A 23,932-nucleotide genomic window follows, 5' to 3' on the forward strand; every position below is an offset into this window, starting at 1 on the left:
GCCCACGCATTATCTGTTGTTTGTGTTATTTTTGCTTTTGGTGTTAATCTGTTAAATGTTGGGCTGAACATGCTCATCACATTACTGGTGAACATGTAACGTTTACTAACACTACCTCTAAACTCACCTACTCTTTACTTTTGAGCAAATGCATTTTTACACAAATAATTTTTACTTTTACTTGAATACATTTTTCAGCACTCTTTCCATTCCTGTAGATAACTCGCAGAGTACAGCAGGAATGATTTACAATAAATACTCTGCTAAATGGAATGAGCAGCAGCCTAATGAATAATGTACAGTGTGTTGGTCTAACTGAGGAGCCCAAATATTCATTGTATGTGTTTCTGTGCTGTCCACTGTTTATATGCATACCTTTCAGTCTATGGCAGTGTCTTCTTTGAAACTACCAGGAGAGGTCGCTGTGCTATTAATTCTATTTTGGTGGTGTTGAACAGGATTCACAGCTCCTCTAAGGTTTGACTGAGAGAAAATTTTCAGATAGCTGACTGGTCAACTAAGAAAACAAAACAAAAGCACCTCCACACGGTCCTGTATGAAAACATTTCTTTTTTTCTAAGTAAATTTCCACACAGAAATATTTGTTTCACACAGAAATGTGGATAATTGCAAAAGCATCATCACAAACACATCACAGCTGGCTCTGGGACATTGTTAGGGAAATATGGAATCTGTGCCTGCAACAGTAAAAAAAAGGATATGCTCAGACATTGTATGGTCCACATAAACACATTCTGAAAAATAAGAGGAAATGTTTTCACTTTCCTCCAGCAGCTGAAGAGGATCCTCTGGCCTCTGATAAGTCAGCAGCTTTGCAGTTTAGATTGCTCTGAACTCCTGCGCTCTGCAGGATATGGACAACATCACAATCACCCAGACCTTTTACAGGGGGACCCATTGTTATCCTGAACATCTCATAGGGCGGTATGAGAACCTCTTCCTCTTCAGGTCCAAGAGATGAATAATGTTTCAGGAAAGCACCTGAACAGGTTTTGATTTCAAAGCAGGTCTTATGACCAAAGCGGGTCAGTGTAGTTTTGTAAGAGCTGGAGGCAAAGAGGCCAAACCGAATGATCTGGTTAACCTTGCCGGTAAACACAAGATTGGTTCTGCGGTAGGTGGTGTTACAGTTTATATTGTCACCGTCTCTATTGAGAATCTGTAGAGCGGATGTCAGCCAGAAGTGTAAGTAATGAAATGGGAAAGAAGTGCAATATGTGCTCATATTATTCCTGACATGATCATTGAACGTCTTGTAAAACTCTTTATAATTAGAGGTATAAGCACAGATTGCTTGCATATGGTCTTTGGTCAGAGCCTCGTCCCCTTTAGCTTTATGTTTCAGTTTCCTGTTTGCACAAGGCTCTGCTTTTTTCCAGACTTTAGCAAACACTCCACTATTCTCTTCTTTAAAGAATCTGCTGATTGTTTGTGTCATTCTTTTGTTGCAGCCAAAGTACATGTCATCAACAGCATTTTTAACCATGTTCATTTGGATAGCCTGGTTGGCACGTCGTGAAGTGAAGCTTACACGGATCTAAACGGAAAACAAAGAGAGAGGTCATTAAACAGACTCTGTAAAAAGTGTATTTTATTATCATAGTGAGTAAACCAGGTCTGGACCGTTTCCTGAGCGAGGCCTGAGAGCTGGTAGATCACTGGGGTTGTCACGCAGACACCCATCATTGCACATTTTATTCAACAGGCCCAAACTAAAGTGAATTTGAATGCTAATGCTAACACTTTGAAGAACGTTTGGTGTTTAAACACTGCAGACAAACGCTAAATGCAAAATGACTAGTATTTCAACACAATCACTCGCTTAATCAGAGGATTGATCAAAACAGATTCACTGCTCCTGTCACAAGCGTCTCAGTATCCACTGAATTTAACTCGTTTACTGTTAAACATTTCCAGATGTGCTGTTACTCTGTCAGAGTAAAACTCCTTCACTGTTCACATTAGTGATATTTCTGCTCCACTCACCTTCATGGAGTCTACAGACAGAATCCAAAGGAGGAAACACAGTGTGTTACTGTTCATCACTGCAGCAGAAAAACAGTCCCTGAATTTACACACAGACACACAACAAGTCAACAACTGTGTACTAGTATCATAATATCATATTAAAACATATAAAACATAGTGGCCCATGGTTCTCTGGTACAATCTCAAAGGGCAATTTAAGCAAACGTCAGATGGTACAGAGCTGATCTGAAAGATCTCACCTGTCCTCAGGAGGAGAAGACACTGAGAACTAAGAGCAACGTTCAGCTCGAAGCATGTGATCAGACAGTGAGTGCGTTGTCTCTGTGGTTAAATGGGTCTTCAAGTCTCCATGCACACATGCACAGTTTGCACTGCCAAAGCATGTGGGCAAAGGTGTGAAGGTTAAAAAAATGGTGTGTGTCCTGCCGTGCAGCACGTCCTGTGTCACAGAAGCTTTAAGGTGTGTGTGTGTGTGTGTGTGTGTATTCAAGGTCCAGTGGTTTTGTACTGGATTGTGCAGATTCTGGACTCAAAGGTCCCAGTTCCAGACCTTACAATCAGTCCAGAATCTCTCCACACACAGTTCAAACACACACACACACACACACACACACACACACACACACACACACTCCCTGTATTGAAGGTGTTTATGTAGCGTCCACATGAGAAGACACAGAGCAGAGTGTGAGCTGCAGCTGACAAAGGTGATTTGTGAATTTACCTCCAGGGATCAATAAAGTCTGATATGAATTCTAATAAGATATTATCATTTATTTGAATGTAGATGCAGTTTGTCATGGTTAAAACATTAAAAGACGACACAAACAACAACCCTCTCTGCAGCCACTGGTTAAATGACCAGTTAACATCAGCATTGTGAGAGGTGTGGGACTAATGTTTGACCAGGTGTGTTACCTTTCTGTCAGTCGCTCTCTCGATCCAGACAGACGACACCTCTCTTTCCTTCCCCCTCAAACAAACAGTGTCAGTTTTCAAACTGTGGCTTTACACAACAAACCTGGTGACTCCAGTTTCTCAGAGCTTCATTCGCTCGGACGATTTCAAAGATAATAGGTTTGTTTGAACCGATGCTTGAACTGGAACAGGAACAGGCACCAAATCTGATTTTTGGCCACATGTACCTGTTTCTACTTCCTGCTGAATGCAGGTGTGTGCAGGTCTCTGACTGATGCCCACACAGAAATAATATACTGACAGTGTTTGAGTGTCTGTACTTTTAAAAAGATGGTGTGGATGTCAAAGTCTGCTCTATACTTTGTTATTATCATCAGTCCGTTACTGAAACAGTCTAACTGAGAGACAGAAGTCTGGTGTTCCCGGCCCCGGTTCTACCTGGCTCAGGATGAACAGGTGCTGCAGCTGCCGTGAACACATCCTGACGACCTGAGTGAACAGAGAGCGGAGCCCCGTCCCGCCTGTGAAGCACCTGTGGTGGCCTCTGATACCGGGACCGGTCCGGACCCTGAGTATGGACAGGCACAGGTTCAAATCACAATAACTGAAAAATCGATCATTTAAGAACGTCACCGACGACCTGACCAATCAGAGGAGAGTCTGTGTCCGCTCCTAACGGAACCTTCACGTGCTGTTTCTGCCTCTCTTCTAACCGCCGCAGGTAAGTTCACGGAAATGTCCCGTTTAACGTAAGGACACGGCGCGTACACTGCCGGTAAAATACCAGGACAGAGACTGCAGCTGTTCACCGGACTAAAGTCCCGGTTTGACCCGTGTTAGTCACACTTTAAACCCCTGTAACGGTCCGTATCGGGCCGGACCTCGGCGGTTAGCCTGTGCTAACGCCCGCTAGCTTAACCGACGTTTGTCGGTTACGCGGCTCAAACATCAGGAAGCGGCTGAAGCGTTAAAGTGGTTTCCACCGCGCGGGAAGGTGCTTTCACTTATGATGCTTACATGAAGGTAACGTTAGTCTGAAAGTAACGAAGTACTTTTACTCCAGTACTTCTCAGAGGTACTGCTCCCACAGCGGGGACCTGTTAGGAAAACAGGAAGTGAAGTGCAAACAAACAGGAAGTGAAAATGAAAAAACCCCATTGTGTTTACAATCTGAGAAAGTTCAAGATACAAACCTGTAAAAACAGTAAAAACTGGCTGTATACACATTTACACTGAGGAGGAGTGATGATGAGAACTGCACAGTTAGACCAGACCATAGTACAGCTAACAGCTGAGTGCTGCAGTCTGACAGCAGAGGGCGGGAAGGGTTTACCTGTGGTTTACCTGTGGTTTACCTGCGGTGTACCTCAGTAAACTGGCAGGTTCATTAACTCCTGTCGTACCTGGTTTTCCTGCAGCAGGTCAGTTTGTCAGCGTTCACATGAACAGCGGTGATGAGCAGCAGAAGCCACAGGTCCTGGTGAGAGCTGAAGCACACACACACACACACACACACACCACTCCCTCACACACCTGTTTGACACACCTCACGCACCTGACAGGTACACTGAGAGCCACTGGAAACCAGAGTCACATTTCTTGAGTGTGTGGTCATATTTGGCGGCTGAAGCTGCTTCTGACGTGATTCTGTGGTTTCACCTTTGACCTGTGCTGTTTCCTGTCTCAGCACAAAGACTCGATCCGGTTTGGGCCGTAAAGGACCTGAGAGACGATTGTCCAGAGGGAGTCTACAGAAGCCTGCATGGACAAAAGAGGAGGTGACAGTCATCATGTTACCATGGCTAACTCCGAAAGTGACAGCCCTCTATGTGGGGCAGCAGCAGGGCTTTTATTGTGAAGCAGCTGCTAAAAGCTGATCTTCGTTTCTCGCTCTTTGACAGAACGACGGTCGTGAAATAACTAACACGCTTTTATTTAAATATCTGAAATTCAGATAAAGTCCAGGTTGTAGTGCAACGTGTGTGAACATCTGATGTTCATCACTTTTCTGATGTTTACTGGCAGAAATAAAACCAACATGAATAGTTGATTAGTTAATAAAACTACGGTCTTTGCTTGTTCACGTTCCACAAACATACTGTCGAACTAAAGTTTCTGTTTCTGTTTTCCCTCAGCGTTTCTCAGCAGAACGTATCGAGTCCATCTAACAGATCTGTTTATTCCCTTCCTCATAAAACACAAAGATGATTTCTGCCTTTGTTGATGTGTGATTACATGTGTTGGTGTGTTACTGGTAGAGACACGACCTGTGAGCAGATAAATATCAATTACTACACAAACATGCATCAGGAATTTACCTTCAGTGTCCATCAACATATTTGTGATGCTGAGTTCAGGAAACTGCAGCTTAGACTGATGGTGATGATGGTGATGATGGTGATGATGGTGATGGTGATGATGGTGATGGTGATGATGGTGATGATGGTGATGGTGATGATGGTGATGATGGTGATGGTGATGGTGATGATGGTGATGGTGATGATGGTGATGGTGATGATGATGATGGTGATGGTGATGATGGTGATGGTGATGGTGATGATCTTCCTCCTCAGGATGAGAAGCTGCGCAGACTGGTGAAGGAGTTTGGATTAAACAGCTGGTCTTTAGTTTCCCTTCATTTCAAAGTGAGTAGTTTCAGGAGACAGAACCTCAGCAGGTGTTACAGGTGACTGAGCGTCCTGGCAACACACACAGCATAAAACACGGAGGTGACGAGACATTTAACAGACTGTTCGATCAGATCAGAACATTAATGCGAGACTGTATACACGTAGAATAAAATACAGTCAGTTCAAATTCTTAAATAAATGAACAGAAGTAGAGAATGTGCAGAGTGCGTCCTCGCTGTCTCTCTGTGTCTCAGGGTCAGAGGTCAGATGTGGTCTGTCAGCAGAGGTGGCAGCAGATAAAGAATCCAGAGCTGGTGAAAGGTCCCTGGACTCGGGAGGAGGATGAGAGGGTAAAGACTCACACTGTAAATTCAGCCATTGCAGCAGTCTCAGTCTGCTCTGGTTAAAATGGACACAGGTCGGCGGAGACCGCCTGCAGCTCGGGACGCTGAGCTCAGGACGAGCTGGACTCCAGTGGGATGATCATGCTGCTCAGTGTCCTCTGTGTGCAGCTGTTCACCACTAACTCCTTTTCAAAGGGAATAATGTGTGTGTGTGATGTCACTTCCTGTGTAGGTTATTGAGCTGGTCCATAGGTACGGCGTGAAGCGCTGGTCACTCATCGCCAAACACCTGCACAGTCGGAACGGGAAGCAGTGCCGTGAGCGCTGGCACAACCACCTGAACCCGACGGTGAAGAAGAGCGACTGGACGCTGGACGAGGACCGCATCATCTTTCAGGCCCACAGGCTGCTGGGAAACCGCTGGGCCGACATCTCCAAGCTGCTGCCCGGCAGGTAGGTAGACCACCTGCGGGAAGGTTGTGCAGGTGTGCAGGAGGCAGGGATGGACAGACTGATGCTGGGAGGACAGAAGACGTCCAGGTGTTTCTGATGTTGCTGTCTTCTGTTCTCAGGACAGATAACTCCATCAAAAACCACTGGAACTCCACCCTAAAGAGGAAGGTGGAGAAGGAGGGATACCTGCAGATCCTACACCTCCACAGCTCCTCCATCACCTCCACCACCTTTAACTCCTCCTCCAACTCCTCCAGCTCTTCCTTCTCCTCCAGACCTGCATCCAGGAACAGCGTCCCCTCCAGGACAGCCAACATCCCCACCCAGGTCACCATCCACCACCATCCACCACCATCCACCCACCATCCACCCACAATGAGAATACATATGGTAATAGACATGGTGTAATGATAATAATGGTGGTCTGTCCTCCCGCAGGAAGACTGTCTGTCCTCTGTGAAGGACGAGTCCAGCTGTTCCTCCAGCAGACAGAGCATGTCCCAATGCCATTGTAGCCGTGCCCACCTGTGCTCCGCCTGTGTCCCCACGTCCTCCTCAGGTTATGACTCCTGTCTGAGCTTGTGCGAGCTGACAGCGCCCGCGGAGCTGACAGAGACGGTAAAGCAGCAGCTTTTTCCATTTGTTGGGACACACCTGAGGCTTTTATTTTGGAAGGGAACTTTTTGTCACTGCTGTGTGACCCTCAGCACCGTCTCTCAGGCTTTTTACTCGGATCAGTTTAAACTGATTTAACTGATTTAGTGTGTGATAATGAAAGGAGGGAAATGTTTTCATGCTTCAGGTTCTGATGAAGGCAGAAGTTTTTCAGTGTTTCCTGTGACTTCATCACAGAACACAGAGGCCTGGAGCCGCAGCCCGAAGGAAGTGACCTCATCACTCCCCACCTGCCTGCACAGAGAGCACGCCGACCCGCCCACCATTGATCTGAGCAGAAGCTACGTAAGACAGCATACGCCTCACTCATAAACACACACATCAGCTGAAATTAGGACGGCGCTCAGAACCACGTGAAGGGCTGTTTCTTATGTTTTAACCTGGTCAGTGAAACCCTGTCCTGTACTGTCCTGTACTGTCCTGTCCCAATGTCCACTCTCTGTCCCCTCAAACTTTCAAAGCCAAAATCTTTTTTTAAATATTTCTTTTGCTCTGATAGCGAATCTGATTCTGTCAGATTGACATTAACACTTTCATTATCTAAGATGATTTTCGTCATGAATCAGGTCGTAGTTCAGTCCGAGGTGATTTAACCCTAACAAACATTCAGCACATGTGAGAAGCTGAAACCAGTTGTGATTACTGCACCAGTTACTTTTCCCATTACCTGTTAAATATGTGCTGTGGCCTCGTCTCTCACCTGGATACAGACCCAGAGTCCCTCAGACGGACTGAAGCTAAACAGCGAAACATCAGATACTCGAATATTGAAAACGTACAAAGAGCAGAAGCACAGTGACAGAGCAGGCTCAGTCTGGAGGAAGCAGCTTTCAGGTAAGCTGTGAGACTTCCTGTGGAACTGAACCTCAGTCCTCTGTAACAACAGGTCGCAGGTATGAAGGAGCAGCTGATGAACAACTCCGGCTCCTCCTGCAGCAGAAGCAGCCTGGTGGGAGCTCTGAGCTTCTCACCCTCTGAGGTGAAGGTGACATTCTGATGTTTGTCCTGATCTGAACTCATCACGTCTCTAGTCTTACGTTTGACGTCTCTCTGTCTGTGTTCAGTTCCTCGGTCTTTGTGGGGATGAGGATCTGAAGTTACAGTGTCCGGCTCTGACGTCCACCCCCGTCTGTTCCCTCAAACACTCCACCAACACCAACCAGGACAACTCCTGTCTGCACTGCAGCCACTTTAGCACCCAGTATGTAGGGGTGGGGGTGAGGGTGGGGGTGGAGCTGTTCACAGCAGCTCCACAACAGTTTTCAACCCGTCCTCAGATTCACACACTGACCAGACGAGGTCCAGACCTGGACCAGATCAGACCTGGTCCAGTGTCTAATTGATTAACTGAAAAAAATCAGCAGATTGATTTTGGCCCAGAGCTAAAGTGAGTCGTTGTGTTCAGGACACCCACAGAGACCAGAGAGGGGACCGGAGCGCTGTGGATGTCAGCTCCTCAGACACCAACACCGCTGAAGATCAGCGGCACGAGTCAGGACGAGGTGAGACGAGACACGACTGTTTTCACTCGCCAGGTCCTGGGCTCAGGTTGGTCTTCATCGCCCTGTAAACTGTCCAAACTGTCTTATTTCTTTTTTCAGCACAAACTCAGCCACAACATGACATTTGATTTTAACAGTGAGTGAAATGTCAGTTTAACAAAGAAGGAAGCTTCTAGTTCAGTTTGAGAAATGTTTGACAGTATACAGATGTAAAGGAAAGCTCCACATCTGCACTTCACACAATACGCTGGTAACGTCTGGTTACACTCACAGAGGGTGGAGCCGAGTGTCGGAGCCGAGCGTCGGAGCCGCGCGGCGGAGCGGTGCGGCGGCAGGAACCAGCCTCAGATCTCTGTGTGTTTGTGCTGCAGGTCTCCGTTTGTCTGAGCAGGATGATGAATCTGACGTGGGCCGAGCGCAGCATGGATCCTGACAGCCAGCAGTCCGGCAGCAGCTCTGAGGTCTGACACACAAACAACACATAAACAACACACGTACAGCACCATCATACACACATTTACACGGATCTGCTCTGAAAATCTACATCTGGATCATTAAACTGTTTGTTGATCTGCAGCTCACACAGATTAACATGGAGACTGGTTCTAATCCAGCTTCACTTTCCTCGTGTGGTTTTCACTACAGTAAAGTGGTTTTAGATCCAGACCAGGGACCTGTACCACACAGTCACATGACACCAGCCCAGGTTTCCCCAAGCATGTTCAGTAAAAGGGGCGGGGTTTGAAGCATGTGACCAATCACAAACATGGACCAGCACAGCATGTTTTACAAACCAAACAGCAGGAGGACTCTGCTGCTGAGGAGCTGCTCCTCTGCAGCAGGAGGGACGGACTCCGCTCCTCTGCAGCAGGGGGGACGGACTCCGCTCCTCTGCAGCAGGGGGGACGGACTCCGCTCCTCTGCAGCAGGAGGGACGGACTCCGCTCCTCTGCAGCAGGAGGGACGGACTCCGCTCCTCTGCAGCAGGGGGACGGACTCCGCTCCTCTGCAGCAGGAGGGACGGACTCCGCTCCTCTGCAGCAGGGGGACGGACTCTGCTCCGTAGTACAGGTCTCAGGTGTCATGTAGTCTCTGTAGAAAACTAAAAAACTGAAACACACTGTGAAATCACCTTTTTTCTATAAACAGAATAAAAGTTTGGGGGAAATAATCACATGAAGATAAAATCTTAGTTAAATGTACCACATCAGCAGGACGTGGGTCAGGTCTCAGTCCTCACAGAAAAACCTCCACCTGGACTCTCAGTGACATGTGTCAGAGTCACCTGTGGACCTCTGTCCCTCAGGTGCAGGGAGAGAGTCTGCTGAGCTCCATCCTGCAGGTCCAGGCAGAGTCCAGCTCCGTCCAGCAGCAGGTTCAGGAGAAGTCCAGCTCTGCCTCAGAGTTCCACCCAGAGTGCAGCTACGCTCCGGGCTGTGAGGAGTTCGGCTGCTTTCCGCTGGGTGTACAGGTGGAGGTGTGGTGGTGTCAGCAGCCAGCAGGTTACCTGCACTCTCCAGAATGTCCTGCGTACAGACTGAATCCCTTTGAGGTAAAACCCGACACACTGAGTCCTGGAAGCTCGGCTCTGTGGTTCCTTCTGTAAGGTGTGTGTGTGTGTGTGTGTGTGTGGTTTTACAGCTGAGCAGTGACTTACAGGTGCTAATGTTTGGGAAAACAGACGATCAGATCAGTCTGACAGAGCAGGCGCGGCTCTACGTGGAGCCCTGATCACCTGCGTGGATCACCAGGTACGTCCCCGTGCGCAGGAGACTCAGGTTCTCTGTTTAAAACTCTGCAGGACATCTTGCTGTGTTTGGAGAAAGTAATAACACACTGTCAGCTGACGAGTACATCACAAGAAAGATGAACATGAACATGCAGGGGAACATGGGAAACATGGCGGCTTCGCTGAGCCTGCCTCAAAAGCAAAACCCAGGGCAAAATAGTCCACTAATAACCGGCTGCTGCTGCATTCAGGAATGACTCCGATGTTTGTGTCCTCAGTGTTCAGGTCTCTGGGGAACTGAGGACACTGAGCTCCACCTGGCTGAGGCAGCGGCTGATGGGCGGCGTCCATGTTTGTTCGAGCGTCTCAGCTTCAGCTCAGATGGAAGAAATCTGGGAAATCCAGGACCACATGATCAGCTCCCGTCTCACCTGGACTTTAACTGTGGGACAGTCAGAGGACTGTTTACAGAGAGTTTGGTGAGGTGTGTGTGTGTGTGGAATTATCCATGAAGTGTTCCTTCCACACCATTCTGTTCCCTTTCTGTTTGCAGTCGCCTGCTTCCATCCCTGTCAGCGGCGGCGGCGATGCTTCACACCTCTGACCTGCGAGGGAAACCTGACGCTGCGTGAACCTGTTTTCATTCTGTGTTCAGCTGTGCTGAGTCAACCTGTGGATCATGAGTCAGCGTCTTTGATTTTCAGTCTCCATCTGTTTGATTTCACCTCAGCTGATGTTTTATTGATTGATTGATTGATTTAACAGAAAACATCTTCACATTTTCATTTATTAATAATTTATTATTTGATCATATTTTTATTCAAACTGTAAATACCAATATTTTAGAACCTGTAACAACGTTCTGCTTCTTGGCTTTTTTTAAAACATCAGATTCAGCTTTTAGACTTTTTAATCTGTGTGTGTGTGTGTGTGTGTGTGTGTGTGTGTGTGTGTGTGTGTGTGTGTGTGTGTGTTTGCGTGTTTACCTGCATCCCTGTGATTTAATGGAATCTGGCTGCTGCACATTCTCAGTAACCTCGAATAACTTTATGACTCTTTATATTAGTTTATGATAAATTATCATATAAACTGAACATGTGCTGAAAATGTTTTTAACAGTCTCACGATGAGAATGAGGACTGAGACGTGGTCTTACATTTAGCATTTCTGTGAATCTGCATAAGAAACGGACTGAACGTTAAAAAGTGGCAGAACCGGTGGAACATGGTTCCGTGTTCTGGATCACTGTCTGATTTCTGGTCCCAGATGTGATGTGCAATAAATGCCAGTGACTGAATGTGTCTGTTTTTTATTTGAATGAAGGAATTGACAGGCCTTTGGACTGGGCTCGTGGCGTATACCCATGATTCACTTGTTCACGCCTCAGTGGCTCAGACTGCATCACAGTTTAATCTGAGGGGTTTCGTTTCTGATCAGAAACTCTGGGACCATTAAACTGACTTGTCCTTAAAGTGGACCCGCTGACCCAGGATCAGGGACAGACGAGGTGGAAGCGGATCTTTCTAACTCAGACAGGACGCAGGTGAACTGAACAGGAAGTGCTGAGCAGACTCCAGTCCCAGCTGACCTCAGGGACTGGGACATGATCTAAGAGGTTTCGGTGTGACCTGATGGACTCAGACCTCAGTGATCTCTGCAACTGGTACGTAACCTTGGCGACTTGAACATGGTCTCTGAGACTCGGAGGAGACCTCAGAGACTCAGGTTTCACCTGTTTAACTTGGACACGACGTGAAGACACAGATGACTTCAGCACCTTGGGCCTAACTTTGTCTGATCTCAGAGACTCAGAAATGCCAAAGAACTTCCTGCAGGTCAAACCTGAGACGCGACTCGACAGGTCGTGTCTTCACTGGCTTTTCTCTGTTTGACATCAGGTGCAGAATCAAAAATACATGGAAACCTCTGTGAAACTAAAGCTTTTGCTCATCTGTCCAGGCGGCGTTCGTGCTTCCATTCTAGTCCGGCTGGAAGGCGGTGTTGATGGAGCCGGTGTCCAGAGGAGGCTGGGGAAGGTGGGGGCAGCTCTTTCTTCTGGACTTAGCCAGGACTCGGTGGAGCAGGCTGGGGGAGCCGTGAGGAGGAGCAGCTGACCCCCCCGAGCCCCCCAGCGGCGGCCGGATGCTGTTTTTCCTCAGCAGCTTCGGAGTACTGCGACCGCTGCAGGAGAGAGGAACAACTGTTACTAACCGACGGTGTAACCCTGCACCCAGAGAACACACCTCCATCCTCTTCAGTCATGGTCGTGTCTCTAATGCATCGTTTCCTTTCTCCAGCACAAACTCAGCTGAAGGTCGAACGTCTCATTTTGTCAGTTTTACAAAGTGTGAAGCTGCCAGGACAAAAAATACCTGAGAAATAAGACAGGTGTTCACTGATCACTTCAAATATTATCAGGGAACATTTAAAGTTTGTAAAGAAACGTTTGTGACGCTGCAGCTGCTGCTTCTTCGTTTTACAGGAGAATTAAATAAAGTTGTGTCACTGTAACGGACAGGAGGCGCCGTGACCTGCCACGTGTTGCTGTAGTTACCTGGTGCAGCCACAGGGGGCGCCCGCAGGTGTCATGACGCCGGGCACTGACCCCCTCCTGACCAGCGTGGGCGTGGCTCTGAACGAATCACCGCCCTGCAACACAAAGAAACGTTACATCACTGCAGGCGGCCAGCCAATCAGCTGCTGAGTTTATTTCCGTTCAGAAATCCTCAGCCCTGACACTGGACCAATCCAGACCTCCAACCACTCACTTTACCCACGTTACACCACAACAGAAGAACACATGACGTCAACAGTTCAAAGTGATTGATCATGTTTCAGCTGAACGAACTGAAGGTGGCGCCGTCTCCTTCCATCTGAATGAATGCTGATAATAAAAAAGCAAGCTCTGAATTTCCACCTTAACTGAAAACAAGGTTGTTTTAATGTTTAAAGAGCAGCTGAGACGTTTCACCAGAGTAAGTAACCGATGGGGATGTTTGGGTGAAACCTCTGAATAATGCTGAGAACATCTCATGAACCAAACCCCTTCACCTGAACCACACCTTCAGCTCATCCTGTCACAGTCCTGTGGAAACGAAGGGGAAAGTTAGGAAGCTTTTTAAGGGCTTCAGTTTTTCAAAGTAAAGGATTTAAAGCATGTTTAACCCAGTTAAACATCTGATTTAGACTGGGTCTAAGTGGTGGTCCTGGTTTACAGCCAGTCAACCCAACAGAACAGGTGAGTGTTGTTACCTGCAGTGGCTCCACGCAGGTGACAGGGAAGTAACCTTCATCTCCGTTTGGCAGTCGCCCAAACCACCAGGCCTCGTCCACTTTAAACAGAACCTGGATCAGGTCTCCCTGGTTCAGGTCCAGCTCCTTTGGCCAGCGGGACCGGTACTGGATCACTGCCACAACCTGCCAATCACAGTCCAGAATCATCCATTTCTTCTAGAAGCTTCTTGCTCCTGTGCTCTGTCTCCTATCACAGCTGTAACCTGCTGAGCACAGGATCCACTAACTGTTCTGGGATCTGAATGCTGTCCCTCTAACTCTGTCCACTTCCTGTGTGTATCATGTTCTATATGCTGCATGTCCTTCTCCTCCTCTCCTCCTCTCCTCCATTCCCAGCTGTCCTCTCTTCCTCCTCTCACCCGACCGGGCCCTCAGCAGGAGGGTCCCCCCTGTGAGCCGGGTTCACAGGGAGCTGTGTGTGGGAGCTGATCTGGGGTCAGACTCTGGCTCTCTGACTGTGGGAGGAGCAGGATAAATAAATAAAACTGAACTGAATTATGTCAACGAGTGTCCCCACAACGAATGTAAGACAAGAATGTGTGTGTGAACCACGCATCAGTGCATTAATCTGCTTTAAATAGCTGCAGCTCAGCACAGAGGTCAGAGGTCGCGCTGATGTAACACTGATTAACACACACACACACTTACACACACACTCACACTCCTGTCTGTACGTTTATCTTTGTGGGGACCCTCCCTGACATGAAGCCTGTCCTCGCCCTGAGGGACAGATCTGTGATCAGCGTCCTCAGATTTAACGTCGCTTCCTTCTGACATGCTGTTTCCTGTTGGGGGGTCAGCTGTCAGCCAACGGCTCGCTGAGAACAGTTCTACAGGTCTGATGGGTCAGAGCGGCCAGGGGACATCGGGACTACACACAGGACCACACAGACACACAAAACAACCACAATGAGACACACAACCACCAAAAATGATGCTGGTGGCTTTGCTGCTGCTCCCAATGCTATATTCATTCATTCAGTCATTCATTCACTCATTCATTACAGCACAAACTTTTAATCTCAGCAGAAACATCTCAGTGCGTTAAAGTGAATAAGGAGCAAAAGTCGGGGATCAGAGTTTAAACTTCACAGATGTTCTCAGACCAGGTGTCACATTCTGACTTTACCTTTTCTGCCTCCACATGTCTGCTCCTGATCCTGGACCTGCAGACTGACAGACACTGAGAAGGTGAACATTGTTCAGTTCCTGCTGAGAACAAACAGCTTGTTGTTGTTGTTGAAATCTGACGTTTCACTGAGGAGAAACCCATTTTTCTTTAAATAAAAACATTTTCAAAATCTAATTTAATGAAAGTTTAATAAGTTTTTGTTGTTAAAACGTGTGAACGGGAGGACGACACCTGTGTGTGTGTGTGTGTGCTGACTCACCTTGTGGGGAGAAGACCGTGGTATAAATCTCAAACTGTTCATCAGTGTGTCTGTAGATCTGCTGCATGCTGCTCTGAACACACACACACACACAGACAGACACACACTCTCTGAGCTTAAATACCTGCAGGCACTAATCCTGCCGAGTGTGTGTGTCTGTAACACACACACATGCTGAGCACATCCGGTGTGTCAGAGCAGCGCCTCAGGACAGTTCACACACTGATCAGGATCCAAACAGACTGTGATGGCTGCCAGTCTGCTGTCCCAGGTCTGTCCCATGTCTGTCCCAGTCCTGTCTCAGTCCTGTCCCAGGCCTGTCTCCGTCAGTTTGTGCTGGTTCGAGAGTTTCGAATGAGAAGCAGCAGAAAATCCTCTGATGGTCATTTTCACAGTGACTCCAGGTGCAGGTGAGCTCCGTGCTGCGTTCAGGGTCACTCTGTGTTTAGCATGTTTCTGTTCTCAGGTTAAACCAGTTAAATGCAGTCAGATCAGGTTTATATAACAACTGTTCCTGGATCAGGTTAAACTGGATTAAAACACTGAGAGGGAGGCAGTTCTAAGAAACACACATACACACACACACACACACAGTGCACAGATGAGTCTTTAAAGTTTATGTTTGGAAACTGGTTGAAATGTTTTTCTGCTTTTAGCCTTAAAAAGTTTTTAACCTGTGGAAATAAAGACTGAAAACACATTCACCAGGCTGCTTTAACACACAGTCACACACTGATTCAGCCACTTCCTGCTGTTCAGTTTGAGGTTTTCAGTTTAAACCGTGTGGATAAATGATTAAAACACTGTGGAATCTGTCTGATGCAGAACAGCTGTGACGTCTGACCGAACATAAGAGAAACCGAAAACACGTCATATAACATCGGCTTTATTTTCTGTTCATGTGTCAATTTAAAATCAATCAGTGGTGAGACGACGCTGCTGAGGCGTCACAGTCACAGGTGAGTCTGAACAGGTAGACAAACAGTGACGCTTAGCGGCTGTTAGAGGAGCTGCATCTCAGCACACGACAGACCTGAGATCAGTTTCTGTCTGTTCAGTACAGCTTCATGGAGGCTTCGAACAGCTGGGCCAGGTCGTCCTCACTGTGCTGCCTGGGAGAAAGTTTGGTGACTCGCTCCTGAAAACGAGAAACATTCAAACGACTGAAATGAATTAATTTGAAAAGGCCTTAATGAAGCAGTGAAGTTTAATACTTCCTGACTTTCCCCTTCATTTCCACAGGTGGAGGGTGGAGGTGAAGGGGTTTGGCTGATGAAATATTTTCAGCAGGTCTGGACTAACATTCAGTTTGGGGTTAGACTTTCTGTGTGGACTCTGACGGACCTGAGGGATGGTTCCTTTCACCAGTGCTGGGATGTCGTCTTTGCTGTATCCCACTGCTCCCAGTCCGTCCTCCACCTGCAGGTCAAACAGGAACTGACGCAGCGTGTCAGCCAGAACAGCACCTGCATCCTCCCGCTTCACCTGCCGAATATCTGCACCTGAACGCAACACAGTGTGTTATATTACACATCCTGTTACAGTGGTGTGTTACAGTGGTGTGTTACAGTGTTACAGTGGTACAGTGTTGTGTTACAGTGTTACAGTGTTGTGTTCCAGTGTTACAGTGGTACAGTGGAACAGTGTTGTGTTACAGTGTTACAGTGGTGTGTTACAGTGTTGTGTTACAGTGTTGTGTTACAGTGGTACAGTGTTACAGTGTTGTGTTACAGTGTTACAGTGGTACAGTGGAACAGTGTTGTGTTACAGTGTTACAGTGGTGTGTTACAGTGTTGTGTTACAGTGTTGTGTTACAGTGTTACAGTGTTACAGTGTTGTGTTCCAGTGTTACAGTGTTGTGTTACAGTGTTGTGTTCCAGTGTTACAGTGGTGTGTTACAGTGTTACAGTGGTGTGTTACAGTGGTACAGTGTTACAGTGGTACAGTGTTACAGTGTTACAGTGGTACAGTGGAACAGTGGTGTGTTACAGTGTTACAGTGTTGTGTTACAGTGTTACAGTGTTATGTTACAGTGTTGTGTTCCAGTGTTCCAGTGGTACAGTGTTACAGTGGTGTGATACAGTGTTGTGGTACAATATTTTCCACTGTGCTGTGAGGTGATGTCAGGTGAGCAGGTACCAAGGATCTCTGCAGCGTCCAGGTGGCGCTCTGGACACATTGGGGCAGTGAAGTTGAAGACGGCCGGAGACGTGAGGACGACTGAGAGACCATGAGGCTGAGGACACACACACATAGTTCATCAAGTAAATTTTGTCCAGAAAAGTCACTTTTAAATGGTTTAGATTCTCCCAGTAACCTGGCAGCTCTAAACAAACAAGAAGAAATAAATACATTGAAATTCACTGGCAGACACAGGGATCTGTGTGAAACCAGCAGTGAGAGACACCAGCCAGTGGGACGAGTCGTATCTATGACAAGCTTCTGAGGCAGAGACGTGTCTTTGAAAATAAAATGAGTCTGATATTTGTTGTCTTCTCATCACTCACCACCAGGGGATGCTCCACACCGTAACCCTCCGCTGAGTGAGTCTTCACGTTACCAGCGATCGGATACGACATCCCATGACTGTAACACAAACAGCATCTTATCCATTTTACTTTTCATTACTAACAACACACAGAAACGGTTTAATGTCGTGTTACATGTCGTGTTTGTGTCACGCTGCTGCAGTTTAAGGTCTTCTTAAAAGTTTTAACCACATGAAAAACTGTTGACCTGTAAGTGAGTTACTTTCTCTCCAGATTCAACGATGAATAAATGAATTATTATATTTATTTGTTATGAATGAGTGAATGTGTTGTCTCCACAGTTTCAGGGGCTGTACGGAGCAGATGTTCGGTGGCAGTAAACCTTCGTTCCTCACCACAGATGAACGCCAGCGTTTCCAAAGCCGATCCCGGCGAACACGCTGGCCAGGTGCATGCTGGACCGAGCCTCCAGGTCCTCGGGGTCCCGGACCGCTCTGTAGACAAAAACCAGTCAGACATGTTCACCATGATGAGGTTCCAGTTTTTAAATTTACTGCACAGTTGTTAAACAGCAGAACATTTTCTTCACCTGAGATCAAAAAACTTTTTAAATTCTAATCTGATAATATTTATTCTATGGTTATTTTATCATCTTCTTTTGAAGAACAATTGAACTTTATTGTCACTGTGTAAACAACGATCTGAAATAATGCTTTGTATTTAAGGCTATTTACAAAGAAACAGACAAAGTACAGCATCAAACATTAAAACACAAAGTACAAGCATAAAGTGTAAAACACAATGTACCAATGAAACTAAAACACGACTGTGGAGGCAGCATCACTGTGTGTGTGAGCTGCAATGACGTCAGTGAGTCAGTCAGTGGCAGTAAACACTGCACGTGCTCAGATGGTGGCAGCCGTCAGTGAGTCCACCTGACCAGTGTGTTGTTCTCCTGTTAAGACTTCAGATGTACATGCATGTCCAGTTAAACTTTATTTACCGTTTCATGTACTTGGCGACCACATTGAGGGCGTGGCGGGACCAGACGTCGCTGATGGGGTTGCTGCCCTGGTAGGCGGGGCGGTTAATAGGGTTGGGGGGGCAGGGGCTCCTCTGGTTGTAGGGCAGAGCAGTGTATGACTCCAGAGCATGACTACAGGAAACAAAACACACAGGACGTTGGCTGATTGATGTTAAAACATGTGTTTCCATGGTAACAACTACCACTACTACGACAACTCAAGAAAAAAAATTAAATAAAAAATACATTTAAATAATATTAAACATATAACATTAAAAATGAAATAAAAACAATAAAAATGTATAAAGTAACTAAAACGAACTAAAATAACATTTTAATTAAAAATTATATAAAAATAAAAATGTTAATAAAAAAGAATTTTAAAAATATTTAAAAGTGAAATCAAAAATGAAAAAAAAAAAACGGGAAACTTTATTGATCACAGAGATGAACAAAGAACCAAACTGAAATGTCTCTGTGTAAAAACATTAATTCTAATTATAACAGTAAAAGACAGAGGACATGTCAGTGAAACCTGGTCCCCAGTGGACAATGATGTCTGTGTGAAGACAGAACAGACAGCTGGTGGACTGACAGACAGATCTTGGACAGACAGATGTTGAAAGACAAATGTTGGACAGAAAAACTAACCAAAGCACATCAAAGCCGCTGTTGGCGGCGACTCTTTCAGGCATGCTCAGTGTGTGCATCGGGTCGACGATGCCCAGTGTGGGTCTGATGGCTCTGCTGGCGATACCTGAGGACAGACAGCCAATCACAGCTCACACTGATAGCCTGATCACACGATGAAACATGGCCTCACCTGGAGAAACACTGTAAACTGTGTCCCAGTTTAAAGACTCATATGAAACCAGTTCATACTGGAACAGACTCTGACGATCAGGCCTTTACCTGTTTTGGCTTTCAGAGGCTCATAGTCAAAAATGGCGACTCCAGTGGTCTCGCTGCCCGTGCCTGCAGTCGTCGGAACTGAAAGAAAAAAAAACACAAAGTCAGAAACAGAACAGATTATTAATCGATATTTTTACAGTGAACAGATTAAGCACTTCCTGTTTCCTGCACTGTGGTTCATTTCGGAGTAACAGCACACGTGGGATCTCTGTCTCTGAGAGAGCGAGCACGTGTCGAAGGTGTCGACCTGCGACCCACTGACTCTTCACCTGTTATTTTTACTGCCTGAGGAACCTTGAAGGATTTTTACAGATAAGACAAGAAAAGAGAGGTTTCCTCTGTCGCCCACCTGAGCTGAGCTTAGAACAAACACCTGAGCAGGTAAGAAACCCTGCTGAAGGACGACAGCAGAAGGCTGATGAGTGACATGTAACACCTGATATCTGCTCACACAGAAAGAAATCACTGTCTGTTTCCTTCAGGGATGAATGATCTGATACGTTATTCACGAATAATGATTAACTGTTTGACATAAACACTTATTATTTCAATTTATTTAACCGAAGATAAAACGGACAGGTGTCAATCATCCTCACAGTGTCTTGACCCCGCCCCTAACCTTCTACCTGCAATGAGCGGCTTCAGAGCTCCGGTGATCGGTTTCCCTTTACCGATCGGAGCGTTGACGAAGTCCAGGAAGTCGGCGTCGGGGTGACAAGCATACAGATTGGCTGCTTTACAGGTGTCAATCACTGAGCCCCCGCCCACCGCCACAAACACATCAAATGAGTTGCTTTTAGCAAATGAGATGGCATCTTTAAAACTAAAAAACACAGAGAGACGTTAAAGGCATAAACATATGAATGTACCTGTAAATAAAATGAAATGAGGCTAAACAGGTGTCTGCATTCAACCAGGTGAGAACTGTTACTATACATCTCTCACTCCTTCAGAAATAAAAACACTGACTGAGAAACATAAAGCTGCTGTCAGAGTCTGCACGAACGCTAATTACAGTAGAATCAGCAGCTTTATCTGTCTCCAGGACATTTACTCAAACTCAAATTCAAAATTTCCCATTTCTCAGTAAGAAAAAGTCATTTCAGTCTTTTCCAGGACCTGCATACATGGCAGCACTGCATTCCTGCCCAGAAGTCAATCACTGACCCAGAAACCAAGAGTAAACTGTAAAACCAATGGTAAGACTTGCTGGGACCAGTGAGTCCTCACAAGGACTGTGTGGGAAGAGGTATACGTCCCCATAATGTACAAAGAGACACTTTGTGTGTAATTTCCCCATTGCGGGACTATTAAAGGTTTATCTTATCTTATCTTTGCCCTGATGGACAAAGTGACTCCGTCCTTGTGCGTTGACGCCTGAAAGTCAGTTATCATTGTCAACAACCGGTCTGTGTCCCCATAATGTAGTGAAAACCAGGTACAAACGCAAATAACAGCAACACACATCGCTGTGTACTGATAAACAATCCCCTCAGTCTCTTCATCATCGTCTGTACATGTGCACCTGAGTCATTATTGTTCGGGTCTGAGTCCCTGTGATGACAGAGTGGTAACAAGTTTGTGTCCTCACCACATAATGAGAACCAAGTTAAAACACAAAGATAAAATAACAGGTAACTCTGTGGACAGCCAATCAGAGAGCAGGATTTCACCTGTGACAGTAATCTGATTTATCTCACCTGGTATCAGTGGGCTCGACCCGAACGTTGTCATACACTTTGTACTTGACTCCATTCTTAGCTAGCGACTCCAGGACGGCCTTCACGGGAGGGAGGCCGGACAAGTTCTTGTCTGTCATGAGACAGACATTCCGAGCTCCGAGGTTCTGCAGGTCCTGCAGGAGGAACGGAGAACCACACCACCACAGTGAGGACAGAACGTCAACAATGTCTCCACAGACTTCACTGAGTAAATGAAAAATTCATGTGCATGAATCCATGAACCTGTAACATCGACTCATTGTTCACTTTTAGCAATTTGATAAACTGAGTCTTGGTCTAAGATGGTGAACGTGGTAAAATTATACCTGATCATCATTAGCATGTTAGCATGTTAGCATTGTGCCTACGTTCAGCCTCATGGAGGCGCTAACGTGGCTCGAGACTCTTCAGGTGCTGAGGATGGCGCCGAAGGTCTGCGGCGGCAAAACGGAGGAAAAGTGGCACAGCTGGAAACCGTGTGACTGGACTCTAACTGGACTCTAACTCAGTGTCGGGTTGTGCGATATGACAACATCTATTGTGTGACGACAGAAAAAACTCTACTGTTTCATTTTATGCTCCATTGTTTAATTCATTGTGTCACAAATCTCAGTCTTTACGGCATGACGTCTTTGTTGGACGACGCTTTGTGATCTTCCATGTGGCAAACAAACAAACAAACAAACAAACAAACAAACAAACAAACAAACAAACACACACACATACACATGAAGAGACACACAACAGACTCACACAGCACAAACTACTCCCGACACAGGAAGCATGTCACACAGGACGGAGACTCGCTTCAGTATGTAAACGACGTATTCACTGAATTCACTGTGACCTGGACATGAAATGATGTCACAGCCTCAGATCAGCATCACATGTGCAACACACGAGGTCTGATTCAGCAGCGACATGTGAACCACACGAAGAAAACACAATGAAAAATGCCAGTGATGGACACATTGTGTCTCTGAGGACGTTTTGTTGGACCTGTCCATCGTGTTGGTTTCTACCTGACTCTCTTCTCAGGATGAACTAAACGTTTTTATGTTCCTTTAAAATCAAACGTTTGATGATGATGGTGAAGATTTTGGTTACCATGCCGATCTCTCTGCTGACTCCTTCTCCGTATCTGATGTTGGAACTCGCCATCTGACAAAAACAAGTCAAACACAACCAATCACAATCTGCATCTGACAGAAAGCGATCCACGTACGGAAGCTCGTTACTGCCAAGAAAATAATACACACATGAAACATTTAGAAAATTCCTTGTTTCCTAATTTTGACTTCAGTCAGAAAACTAGAATTCAGCGTCATGAGAACAAAAAACTTTTCTTTTTTTTAGCTAATTTTTTGAAATAACTGGAAGTGAAAAAGTTTTCAGATGTTTTAATGAACATGTCTTTGGTTTTCTGAGAGTTTGTGTTGACTGACACGACTGACGAGCTACTAAAATGACCCTTTTACAAACAGTTTGGTGTGAGTTACCTCAAAGGCGTAGTCTGTTTTCCCGACAGTGCATGTTGATGCTCCAGCACCTGCAGGAAAACTCAATTAACTCAACAAACATCTGGAGACATCTGTGTGTGAATTACTAATCAGTTAACAAAGGACACGTAACACTGATCCAGGTTAATCAGAAATTAAATTTCCATGAGCTCCATGTGTCATGGGCGTTAATTACTGAGGGAAACACAGAGTACCTTGATGGAAGGTGCTGGAGTGAGCAGGACATCTGCACCTGTTCACATAAAAACATCCAAGTCACACAGAAGTCCATTCAAAACTTCAAAACTTCAAAACAAGTCTGGCAGAGTGTTTTTCATAGAAATAAACCTTTAATAGCCAGTTGTTGTTATTCAGCCTGTTTGTAAAATCACTGTTTTTTACAGACGAGTTCTGCACAGATGATTTAAATTAAATCCTCAGAGCTAAATATAAGGAACCGGGTTCTGCTTCACCAGGAAGGAGAACCTGAGGAACTGTAATAACACAAACAGGTTTAGATCCAGAACTGCTGAACTCAGTGTGGAAGACTTCGTCCACGTTGACATGAAATCTCTGAACAGCGATTCGGATGCTGTCTCAGGTGTGTGAGACAGTTTTTCATGTGTCGAATCATAAGGCCACCAATCATTGTTCTACTCTGCAGAACCAGCCTTTAGTTCCGTCACAGTGCAGCAGCACACGGAGACACGGAGAGACCCACACTGCTTTAAAAGCAGAAATAAATGTTTCCCGGTCTGTCTCATCTGCGCCGTATTTTCACCGACACCCTGCTGATTTAGAAACCTACTGATGTGCGCTCTGCCCTGGGCCAGCGCTGACTCCTGACCTGAAGAAATTTAAAACTGTCAGATTTTTGAATGGAGTTCGGCGTGACCTTCTCCCTCGTGGCTGAAATGTCGCCGCAGGTTGTTTCTCTCACACTGACTTCGTTTCAGCTTTAACTCGATTCCTCGTGAACGTCAATCAAACTTACGCCACGCGCTCGAGCTGCCTGAGCAGGTGAACGACCCGGTCCCGTCCCGCCATCTGCAGAGTCTGGAATGTCCTCACCGAGTCCGAGACCAAGACCGAGACCAAGACCGAGATCAGACCAAACCGGTGTCAAGCCCACAGGACAGGAGACCCTGCTTCCGTCTGTTCATTTCAAAGTAAAGGTCGTGTGTGTGTGTGTGTGTGTGTGTGTGTGTGTGTGTGTGTGTGTGTGTGTGTGTGTGTGTGTGTGCGCGTGTGTGAAGCCTTAAAACCTACTTCACTGCTTCATTAAGGCCTTTTCAAATTAAGGGCTTTAGTTTTTCAAAGTAAAGGACAAATGAAGGATCT

At 46.1% G+C, this 23,932-nt stretch overlaps 4 protein-coding genes across 4 annotated transcripts; 1 reads left to right on the forward strand and 3 right to left on the reverse strand.

The window, feature by feature from the left end:
• Positions 1-778: 778 nt before the first annotated feature.
• LOC121193794 (ecto-ADP-ribosyltransferase 4-like) lies at positions 779-1,522 on the reverse strand. The gene has a single exon (XM_041056255.1). The coding sequence runs from the start codon at positions 1,511-1,513 to the stop codon at positions 779-781; it is 735 nt and encodes a 244-aa protein (XP_040912189.1). The 5' UTR covers positions 1,514-1,522.
• A 2,847-nt stretch (positions 1,523-4,369) lies between these two features.
• LOC121193795 (myb-related protein A-like) lies at positions 4,370-10,722 on the forward strand. The gene is made up of 14 exons (XM_041056256.1): positions 4,370-4,408; positions 5,502-5,573; positions 5,813-5,908; positions 6,135-6,355; positions 6,613-6,745; positions 6,794-6,973; positions 7,208-7,315; positions 7,917-8,009; positions 8,095-8,231; positions 8,436-8,532; positions 8,904-8,993; positions 9,839-10,084; positions 10,174-10,283; positions 10,540-10,722. The coding sequence occupies exons 1-13, from the start codon at positions 4,370-4,372 to the stop codon at positions 10,261-10,263; spliced, it is 1,602 nt and encodes a 533-aa protein (XP_040912190.1). The 3' UTR covers positions 10,264-10,283; positions 10,540-10,722.
• A 407-nt stretch (positions 10,723-11,129) lies between these two features.
• On the reverse strand, positions 11,130-15,060 carry si:dkey-97a13.12. The gene is made up of 5 exons (XM_041055846.1): positions 14,947-15,060; positions 14,685-14,728; positions 13,514-13,678; positions 12,816-12,910; positions 11,130-12,442 (listed from the first exon to the last, which is right to left on the reverse strand). The coding sequence occupies exons 1-5, from the start codon at positions 15,011-15,013 to the stop codon at positions 12,241-12,243; spliced, it is 573 nt and encodes a 190-aa protein (XP_040911780.1). The 5' UTR covers positions 15,014-15,060; the 3' UTR covers positions 11,130-12,240.
• Positions 15,061-15,816: 756 nt separating this feature from the next.
• On the reverse strand, positions 15,817-23,741 carry adhfe1 (alcohol dehydrogenase iron containing 1). The gene is made up of 14 exons (XM_041055792.1): positions 23,586-23,741; positions 22,807-22,844; positions 22,592-22,641; positions 22,200-22,253; positions 21,072-21,226; positions 19,998-20,194; positions 19,372-19,449; positions 19,111-19,216; positions 18,439-18,591; positions 17,831-17,929; positions 17,454-17,532; positions 17,086-17,182; positions 16,291-16,448; positions 15,817-16,084 (listed from the first exon to the last, which is right to left on the reverse strand). The coding sequence occupies exons 1-14, from the start codon at positions 23,636-23,638 to the stop codon at positions 16,001-16,003; spliced, it is 1,401 nt and encodes a 466-aa protein (XP_040911726.1). The 5' UTR covers positions 23,639-23,741; the 3' UTR covers positions 15,817-16,000.
• Between the last annotated feature and the right edge of the window lie 191 nt (positions 23,742-23,932).

Source organism: Toxotes jaculatrix, chromosome 14, assembly GCF_017976425.1.
Source record: "Toxotes jaculatrix isolate fToxJac2 chromosome 14, fToxJac2.pri, whole genome shotgun sequence".
NCBI lineage: Eukaryota > Metazoa > Chordata > Actinopteri > Toxotidae > Toxotes > Toxotes jaculatrix.

Excerpts from the sequence above, each read along its gene's own strand:
- LOC121193794 (XM_041056255.1), bottom strand. The coding sequence starts at position 1,513 with ATGAACATGGTTAAAAATGCTGTTGATGACATGTACTTTGGCTGCAAC.
- LOC121193795 (XM_041056256.1), top strand. The coding sequence starts at position 4,370 with ATGAACAGCGGTGATGAGCAGCAGAAGCCACAGGTCCTG. Across the intron at positions 6,746-6,793 it reads CCACAATGAGAATACATATG|GAAGACTGTCTGTCCTCTGT; the intron begins GTAATAGACATG and ends GTCCTCCCGCAG. Across the intron at positions 8,994-9,838 it reads AGTCCGGCAGCAGCTCTGAG|GTGCAGGGAGAGAGTCTGCT; the intron begins GTCTGACACACA and ends TCTGTCCCTCAG.
- si:dkey-97a13.12 (XM_041055846.1), bottom strand. The coding sequence starts at position 15,013 with ATGCAGCAGATCTACAGACACACTGATGAACAGTTTGAGATTTATACC. Across the intron at positions 12,911-13,513 it reads CCTGCGTGGAGCCACTGCAG|GGCGGTGATTCGTTCAGAGC; the intron begins GTAACAACACTC and ends TTTGTGTTGCAG. Across the intron at positions 12,443-12,815 it reads GCCCCCTGTGGCTGCACCAG|CGGTCGCAGTACTCCGAAGC; the intron begins GTAACTACAGCA and ends TCTCTCCTGCAG.
- adhfe1 (XM_041055792.1), bottom strand. The coding sequence starts at position 23,638 with ATGGCGGGACGGGACCGGGTCGTTCACCTGCTCAGGCAGCTCGAGCGC. Across the intron at positions 19,217-19,371 it reads GCCTCTGAAAGCCAAAACAG|GTATCGCCAGCAGAGCCATC; the intron begins GTAAAGGCCTGA and ends GTCTGTCCTCAG. Across the intron at positions 16,449-17,085 it reads GGACGCTGCAGAGATCCTTG|GTGCAGATATTCGGCAGGTG; the intron begins GTACCTGCTCAC and ends TGTTGCGTTCAG.